We start from the raw sequence: 9,575 nt of genomic DNA, 5'->3' as shown, positions 1-9,575 counted from the left end.
CATAATAATTGCTTAATTTACATATTATTGCCACTGTTCATACCCAGATTCCGAAATTCAGTACAATTTAGTTGCTATACGGGAAGAATATGTTTAGAAACCAAAGAAAGAGACTTATAATAACTCATGTGTAAGCTAATAAAATTGGTGTAAAAGAAATTATTTAGAAGGGACTAACAACCAAAAGGCAAACAAATTGTAAAAGAAACTAATAACCAAAAGGCAAACAGATTGAATAAGATAGTTGTAAAGTAATTAGAATCGACTTGAACAACCTTAAAGTAAGCATGTCGCCTACAACAATTTCAAAACTTTTTAATACAGATAAAATGAAATTATTTAAAACATGTCAAAATGTCTACCAATGCTTATATGAATGTGTACTACCAATGCATTAGTCTCTAGTCCGGAAGTTGTATTGACGCTTGAAAGTTGCATGTACTGATGCAGTTAACTTATCCATCAGTCTTTTGCAAATTGTGAAATACTTCGTAAAACACTTTAAACATAAATGAAGTTTCCGAAACACTTCTATGGGTCATTCTTCTAACACTCTTTTACTCGGTCCCAAGGGTGTGAATAGGGTCATGGCTTCTTCTATTCTTTGAATCGTGATCAACTTTTTGAACTTGTGAAAGGTTGAAGAAGGCCATAGTGTGGCCACAACACAACTAGAGGTTTTCCCTACAAAACCCTGCATACACATGAGCGTCCTAATTCCCCTATGGTAATTTCGTGACAAGACCATACATCAAATCATTAATGTAACCTAATTTTTTCTAGTCTTCTCCGATTTTATACCCCTTTTTGTCACGAATTGACAATTAAAGCAATTGACAAGCAATTGATGCAATAAGGGAAGGATTAAACAATGAAAGCATGAAAAAATGAATAGAGACAGACAAAATTATAAAACATGCTTCCATATAATTTCAAGAAAATATACATATTTTTACTTATCAATATATGTATATATAAGAACCATTCATGAAAAGAAACAAACGACGCTAAGGAATAGTCCTTTACATTGAAACCTCTAAAGCTTAAGCATGGGAAAAACATTCATAGACTAAAAATAGTGAAAAGAAAGAAACAGAAACACTCAAAAACTAAAATCTAATCTCCACCATCACGACCCTCATCTTCTTCACCTTCAGGCTTCATCCTCCTCTAAGACTCCTCTAACCTCGCTATCTACATCCTTGACTTGGCAATCAGATCCTCCAGACATCAATGCACTCCATGATCATAAGAAAAACATAAAATTCTCCAGCTGTGGCACGCAGTGAGGTCTCTTGGCCCTCTTGGGACGTTTGGATGTTTTAGGTGGAGGTACTTGAATATCAATGCTTGTGGACCAATAAGCTGAAGCAGACTTGCACAAGGTCAGTTCAATTACATTCATTTGGCTTAGAGGTCTTGATGAAAGTGGGAATTTGTGTCAAAAGTGTGGACACTTCAGAAACCAAGAAATCAAAACGTAATCCAGAATTTTACGAATTGCAATCGCATGCTTTTGGCATTGTTTCGACAATGGAAATAAAGAAAGTCATTTGGTATGCTTAGAGCATTGTGATAAATAAATTATATTCAGTGTTTAGGGTTATAGTTATATGCTCGGGACCACTGTTATATGAAGCAATGAGATCATTTAGAACACAAAGTGCAAACAGAAATCCAGCAAGAAATATCCTACTTACTACTTACTAAAGACATTGAATGTTGTTTTCTTTACCTTTTGAATAAAAAAAAAAAAAAAGGAACGTTATTTTGCAGATCGAATCCTCGCTCTATCATCATATGGTAACACTAGATCAGCAACGATTTTGGGTGTCCCTAAAAAAATTAGCTATTAGTCAGAAATGATCTTGATTTTCTTTTTGGCAAACAGAAGTTTTGAGGACAAAGGGTCCAGGCTAAAAACTCAAAGGATAGCTGTGAACTGAGAATTAATCCAAGTTATTTTTTTGTTCTATAATGGTGGTTCAGGACTTGACAATGTTGTTGTAGCTCATTTGGTAATGAGTATCAATTTACAGAGTTCTTATCAATTGTTAGACATGAATTACAATTATCAGAATAGAAACTAGGAATTTGATACATATTTCCCAAGAGTACTGTATCTCTTCACTTAGATATTATGAACGTTGTGCTATTGTGCATTTCAATTTTAAATTTTTGGCCCCTTAATTCTTCAATTCAGTGATTACTGCCTTTTAGTGTGCTTAACTAAATCCTTCCGCGCATTCTTTTTTAAGACAACCAATTTAGCTCATGGTCCAAATTTTTTACTTATCAAAAAAAAAAAAAAAGACAACCAATTTAGCTCACCAACACAGGGAGTGATCTATCCTGATGAGGTAGGACCCGTCATTAACATTCTCGATGTAGAGATTCAATTCAGAGTTGTGGAGGGTGGATCCTTGATCCACTGAGAGTTGAGGAATTAACCATAACCCTAACCAGTACACAATGCCATAATCGTGAATAAACCTAGTATAAAATGTCTAGAGAAACAACTACTTCCAAACTACACGATGTGGAAAGCAGTGTAGATGTATTTCAAATGTCTAAGGTTAGTTGGTTTATTACTACCAACATAAAGTAACAGGTGAAATGGAAGTTAAGCTTAGCTCGGAAGAATTCCTTTTGTATTCTAGGGCAATATGCCGCATAAATAGCGAAGAAAGTTCCAGGAAACCAGGTGATATAACAGACTTTCTGGTTTGAGAAGATACATTGCCCAAGAGAACGAATGCATATATATATAGTAAAGCAAACAATTCATACAAACACCCATGGTGAAACAAGTTGGCAATAATGTGAAACCCAGATTGAAAATGAGTTATTTAGCAAACAATGAAGCAGCCACCTTGTATTATTGAGGTTTGCATAGCACTTGTTGTGGAGCTGGAAGGCTATACAAGGATTTCAGCTGCCTACTTATGAGCTTGCTGTTTTGAAGAGCCAGTTGGAGTTCCAAGTCATCAGACCACCACTGTTCTAACCCATGTGCCTCAAGAAACTTCTGTTTTCCCTTTGACAACACAAAAAGCTTTGCAGAGACTTGCCCATTTGTTGGACCCACATTCTCCTTCTCAGCATGGTTTTCTTCTGCAGCAGGTGGATCTGTATAATAGCAACAAATATAGTCGCTGTTGTTCACATACAAATGAGGTACCCAATTCTTGAGTCCTCCTACACCATAAGTTTTTGCTCCCTCATCACTGCTGGCCTGAGTTTCACCACTTGAAGGAAGCATTGATTTAAACCTCTTCCAAACAAACCCAGCCTTTTCTCCTATGTTTCTTAAACTCATAGCCAACGAAACAGAAGGTGGATTAAACAAATGGGTCTCCACAAATATTCCTTGTTTAGCTAGTACTTTTCCCACTTGAAGAGCAAAGCCAGCCCCTAATGAATGGCCTGCAATGCACACATTACTGCTTCCATAGCTATCAGCAATTGATTTTAATGCCTCCAAGGCTCCACTAAATCTGACAGAGCCTTTTAAGCTTTCCCAAGCTAGAAAACGGAGATCATCCTCTATATCTCTTCTGATCGTTTGGCTTTTAAGTACTGTTCCCCTAAGTGCCAAAACCGCTCTTGGTGCACCACTGGGTCGAATTAGTATAAAGTCAGCCAGAGCTGCATATCGATCCCATTCCAGTATTGCCCCAAAAATGGATCCATCTCTCTCATCAACTAAGGTTCGGGTCAGCTTGTACTTGAAAGGTATCCACCATTTTGGAGCAAGAGCATTTTCTTCTGTCCTGATTTCTTGTCTATCAAGTTCAAGCAAGTAAACTGCTTGTATGAAGCAGGCAATTACCGTCCTTTTATAATTTGCATCCTTCCTGCCAATTGAATTCATGAAATAACATCACTGGTCAAAACTTCCACAATTTACAGAAGAAGGAAATGAAATTCTTCGAATACATGTAAAACTGTTTGTACATGAAAAGAAAAAAAAAAAGAAAGAGGAAAGAAAATTGTCTTTGAAGAAGAGAATTCTCTCTCTCCCACTATATATATATATGTATGTATGTATGCACAGACACATACAAAGAGACATATATTTTATAGGTACATTAGACGGCTATGTTGATTGGTAGAAATAGAACAGAACTGTCTATATCAGAAGAAATAATGATTATGATCTTCTGGGTCTTACTGCTTGTTGAAATCTACTCAACTTAACAAAACCCTTTTCCCAATTGGAGATCAGCCACATGAATCCTATTTTTCCATTCCGCTCTATCTAAGATCATTTGTTCAGTCAAACCACGCATATTATGATATCATTCCTTCCTAATTCTACCACATGAACTTGGTCTTCCTCTTTCCCTCGCATTACCCTCAATGTGTACCATGCCACTCTTCCTAACTGGAGCACTTAAAGGTCCAAATCATCTTAATCGATTTTATCTCCACTTTATTCGCTTAGGGCCTGTTTAGTAACAGGAATTAATTCCTGATTTCTGCTTTCAATTCCTAAAATAAGAATCAAAAGTAAAAATCATGTTTAGTAAAATATTTTCACTTTTCAACTTTAAGGAAGTACTTTCTAATTTTGTGAAGAGAAGAGAAAGTGAAAAATCCTTACTTTTTCTATTTTCTCTACTGTTGGAAGGAATTATTTCCTTTTGCTTCCTTTTACTGTAGCACTCAGATTTGTTCTCTCGTTACTGGTTTAACCTTCAGCCAAACCAATTTGGCTGAAAGTATATGAACAGGGGCGGCAAATAGTGACTCCAAGTGAGGCCGGACTGAGCTTACCGGCAGACCGAACGGCAACGATGCTGTGACGATGCGTGCAAGGAATCCGGCAATTGGGCATCGGAGAGGGAGACCCAAATTCGCATCCACAAGCAATTCATACCCCAAAGTTCTATTCCCAGTCCGTTTGTCCGTGGATTCCAGCATCGGAGAGGGAGAGAGTTTGTGGTTTCCATGGATTCCGGCATAGGCAAACAATATATAGAGAGAGATCGACGAGGCTGATGCACTTCATCATCTCTATTTCTATGGCAAATTGAGCAAGTTTCTGAGGTGGGTTTTCAGTTAGACTCAAGATTTTGGTGTTTTCTGTGTCTGGAGATTGCTGAGGATGATGTCAATGACATGCCACAATCTTGAATTTGGTCGAACTGGGTTGGATTGATTGCTTGTGGGTGTTCTTCCAATGCTTCGTTTGGCCGATCTTCAATAAGAAACTATGCAAAGGGGATGTTTGGGAGTGGTGGTGGAGGCCATGGGGCTCGGAAATTGGTGAGTTGCCGGCGTGACACTAGTCGGTGCAAGTGTGTCCGGAACGTGGTTTTGCCCTAATCTTTATGCCCATTTCAGAGAAGAGTTTAGTTATGAGCACAAGTTGAGTATCACAATCCAAAAACCAACTCCAGCTAACCGATTGAGCGGTGGAAATGACCATTTGTGCATCTGCTCTAGGATCCGAACATTGCAAGAAAAGAAAGGAATAAGAAGCTTTTTCTTCACTGATTGACATAAGACAGCCAGTTTCAATTGTGAGTGAGGTGTCAATCTTTGTTATGACTGATGGTCTTCTCAAAAAGTAAAGGACCCATTTTGAGAGGATGTGGTTGCCGGCTTTGTTCTCACCTGCAATTGCCTGCCGGGGAATTCGCTAAAGGTTTCCCGGACCTGCTGCTTCAAAACCTCAAAGGAAAGAAGAAAGAGGGCTTGTTCCCGTATCGCTTGTCGACGAAATCAAACCCAGATAAAATATATATATATATATATATATATCTTACAGAGAGAGATAAAAAAAAATTAGAGAGAGAAAGATAAGAGGAAAGCAAAATTAAAATTAAAATTGTTAAACTTACTTTCTGTTTTTCACTTTCAAAATATTAAAAATAAAATCTTCTTATTAAACATCATTTTACTTTCTATTTCATCTCAACAAAAGTAAAATTATTATGATTTTACTTTTGAAGAAAGTATAAGTAAGAAAGTGAAAGCGTTAGTAAACGGACCCTTAAACCATCTCATGAATGTGTTCAATTTTAATTCTATCCATTCTTGTCTTGCCACACACATCCATCTCACATTAATATTTCTGCCACACTCACTTCATGAATATACATACAGTTTCTTAGCTGGCCAACAATCTTTCCCAAAAAGAATGGCCGGTCAAATAACTGTTTTATAGAACTTCCCTTTCAATCTTACCTTGGATACAACGATCACACAATATGCTTGATGCACTCCTCCATTTATCACAATTAGCTTCAATTCTATGATTAACTTCATCTCCAATTTCCCCTTCATTCTAAATAATTGAACCTAAATAACGAAAATGCTCACTTTTTTGTACCTGTTTGATCCTTTAACAAGTCCCAGATTTATAACTATCCTCAACAATCTCAGAAACCAAATAGATAATTAGCTAAAAAAATATGTCAAGAATGCCTTGTACCACTTTGAAAATAAATTCAATTCAATAATAAAAGGGTAATTGAGAAAATATAAGTAAAGAAATGAACCACGAAAAGAACACAAAGATTTCTGTATTACTTTCACCATCTAATAAGTTACCAATTGAATATCTAAGAAAGAGTACAAGAAATTTTGGTCCTTCTATTTTTTTTTTTCCAATATAGAGGGAATAATTTGAAATCAAAGCAAAACAACTATTTTAATCATTATCATAACATACCAGAAATCAATTGATTACCCCCTTTACAATATTGTTATCACTTAAATACATCTACACAATATTTGTCACCTTTAATCTAGGCCCTCCCACTAGAACATGGTTGCCTTGCACAAAATAATGCAACCTTCGTTGACATGAATGGTAATTCCTGTCCTTCTTTCTTTGTTTTGCTAAACCGAGGAATCAATTTAGTCCCAGGAATAATGCATACATTTCAAAACTGTTCTTCTAGACAAATGTGCTACATAAAGTGTAGGAGATCTGATTAGATCCCCTTATTCCATAAGAGTAGTTCTTTTGCATTATAGTCAGAGACTCAGTGACACTAGTTGGATCCATATAAATGTATCAAATTTTCTTTCCTATTTATAAGTTTCATAAGTTGCCACAAAATTGCATGAGATTTTGTTGTTACCCTTGACCTACAGTTCGATATCGTCTTGCTAATAATTTGTGGAATCATTTAATGTGGCAATCAAAAGTTTTGCCAAAAGGGTTGGACAAGCAGTCCTCACAATCGCCATACGCATCACTGAAGAACTTGTAATGGTCTTGATCTTCTATATGGTTTCTGGAAATTTCATACTGAAGAAGATATCAATCCCTATTTTACCTAACAACATCCTCTAATGTGTGCTTATGAAGAAGATATCAATCCCTATTTTACCTAACAACATCCTCTAATGTGTGCTTATGACTACATGTTCTCTACCACCACAAGTTTATAACAAAATGCGTAAATTCATGAGTCCTTGACTCACAACTTACCACTACCATTAGTGATACTTTCTAAGGCTAAAGGAAACAAGAGGGACAAACAAGACACACATTTCCCACTAAAAAAAAATGAGTATTTACAGATCTGCATCTAATCCCCATGTAAGAAATAGAAAAATAAGCACCAAATAATCCCAAAAGAAATAGAAGAAAATTTGAATTCTCAGTTCCAAATGGTTAGAACACGGCCATTAAGGCCATTCACCAGTGTTTGTAGGGTGGAGTGGATGGATAGAAAGCTAACTTTTGAAATTATTTGCAGAAAGTTTTTTTTTTTTTTTTTTTCATAATTTATTTGCAGAAAGTTGTTATTCTCAGACTTAAACTTGTTTTCTTAATCTTGGCAGCCCAAGCATATATTAAAGAAACAGAAATAAGTAATATCAGTTAGATAAAATCAGAAAGAAACGAACTGAGTCAACTGACAGATAGCTAGTTTCTCAAAACCACCACCCACAACCACAACCACACCACTAAGGCCAGTCATCTCTTTCAGTATTCCTACATGTTCCATTGTGACCCTAGTCTAGTTTAATGCTCTAAATTTCATGTATCTATAACCCTTTATCCTTCTAATTTTTCCAGTTCAATCAGTAATTCAGTTGTTGCACTTCATTTTCACTGTTCAGTTTACTTTTTCAGTAATTCTGTGTTTTCCTACCTCTTTTTTATTTTTTTATTTTAATAAAGAATCATCCCTCCATTTCCACTACAGATCCAGGAAGACTAAGAATGTTGTTGAATCAATCAGTGTTCAAAGATTCTGAGTTTTCCTTCCTCCTTTTTATTTTCTATTTTTCTTATTATTTATTTTTAAAGAATCATCCCTCCATTTCCACTACAAATCCAGAAAGACTAAGATTGTTGAATCAATCAGTGTTCAAAGATGAACAATTTGATAACCCCCAAATTTCAATAGTTAGCGTTAGGAAAATAGGGCAAATTGAATCACCATCCAAATAGAAGGTTCCAACGAGACAAATGGGTAATTATGTGTGACGCAAAAAAATTGGGCAAAATGCGAATCCATCATATCGGAACAATCCTCTACCATTCCATCATCAGGAAAAGAAAAAAAATGGAAATAAGTAGCAAAACGCAAACACAATTTTGTTTAATACCCAAAGTACCACTCATAGAAACATGTAATATGTATGAGCTGTGTGCATTCATTTCACATGATATGGAAAGTTATATATACATAAATATGGAAAGAGATATAGGGTACTGACCAACTAGAGTTGATTAGATCTCTCCAATTAGGAGAAGGAACATTGCGAGGTCCAGACACATGAAACGCGTACGGATGAGCCTCACTTTCTCTCTCTACCTCCACCCCCTCTGCTGCAATCATCTCCTCTGCGTTCCTCTTCGCCATCAACGTCGACGCACCACAAGCTCTTCTTCCTGTTTGATTTCTTAGAATGACATATCACCCACAATCAACTCAACCCAGTAGAGAGAGAGAAACTTCTAGAGAGAGAGAGAGAGAGAGTATATAGAGAGAGAAATAAAGGAGAGGTATATATCATGTGGTTGCGCTTTATCTAAGTGTCAAGACTGTTCGATGGTATCGGATTCGATGCATTGATGGGAAATTCAATTTGTTGGATTAAAATAATAATGATAAGATTTTGAAAACGCCTGCCTTTTGTTGGACTCTCCAACGGTCATATTTTCTTCAGGTTGTCGGTCTCCTCAGTCTGTACACTCTCCTCAGTTTGTACTCTTAACCCATTAAAGAGAAGAGACCTTCCTTAAGAGGGGCAATAACTTTGTAGGTTATTTTTGTCATTCTATCGGTTTTGCCTTCTTGATCTGTTGACCTTTTTAATTACGACTGGTCGTTGCCATTTTGAATTACAGCTGGACACTTGCATCGTTGGGTCCACAAAAATATATGGACCCGGTAGGGGCCCATGGGGGCAAACAAGCTTAGCACAGCAAACAATGGCAAGTTGGGATTAAGCCCATTGTTTCTAGACTGGGCCACTGACCGTGTAGAGCGGTGTGTTTTGCCAGTGTAGGGTCCACAGGCCATTGTTATCTACACTGGGCCACTCTGCTAGTGTTGAATTACAAGTGGGCTTTGCCATTGTAGAGTCCAGAAGCCATT

General features: G+C 36.6%; 1 protein-coding gene across 2 annotated transcripts; it reads right to left on the bottom strand.

Annotated features, from left to right (window-relative positions):
* Positions 1 to 973: 973 nt before the first annotated feature.
* Positions 974 to 9,190, bottom strand: LOC132311156 (GDSL esterase/lipase At4g10955). Of its 2 annotated transcripts, XM_059808919.1 has the most exons (3): positions 8,692 to 9,190; positions 2,873 to 3,857; positions 974 to 1,365 (listed from the first exon to the last, which is right to left on the bottom strand). In XM_059808919.1, exons 1-2 carry the CDS (start codon positions 8,835 to 8,837, stop codon positions 2,879 to 2,881), a joined length of 1,125 nt encoding a protein of 374 aa, XP_059664902.1. In that variant the 5' UTR covers positions 8,838 to 9,190; the 3' UTR covers positions 974 to 1,365; positions 2,873 to 2,878. The 2 variants fall into 2 exon arrangements, with proteins under 2 accessions (XP_059664902.1, XP_059664901.1); XM_059808918.1 differs by lacking the exon at positions 974 to 1,365 and having other exon boundaries at positions 2,740 to 3,857; positions 8,692 to 9,189.
* Between the last annotated feature and the right edge of the window lie 385 nt (positions 9,191 to 9,575).

Source organism: Cornus florida, unplaced genomic scaffold (genome assembly GCF_030987335.1).
Source record: "Cornus florida cultivar Cherokee Brave unplaced genomic scaffold, ASM3098733v1 CherokeeBrave_3.0.0_Hap2_Chr06, whole genome shotgun sequence".
NCBI lineage: Eukaryota > Viridiplantae > Streptophyta > Magnoliopsida > Cornales > Cornaceae > Cornus > Cornus florida.
The sequence above is the reverse complement of the archived record's forward strand: the minus strand, read 5'-3'. Positions and strand labels throughout refer to the sequence as shown.

Excerpts from the sequence above, each read along its gene's own strand:
- LOC132311156 (XM_059808919.1), bottom strand. The coding sequence starts at position 8,837 with ATGGCGAAGAGGAACGCAGAGGAGATGATTGCAGCAGAGGGGGTGGAG. Across the intron at positions 3,858-8,691 it reads GATCTAATCAACTCTAGTTG|GAAGGATGCAAATTATAAAA; the intron begins GTCAGTACCCTA and ends TTCAATTGGCAG.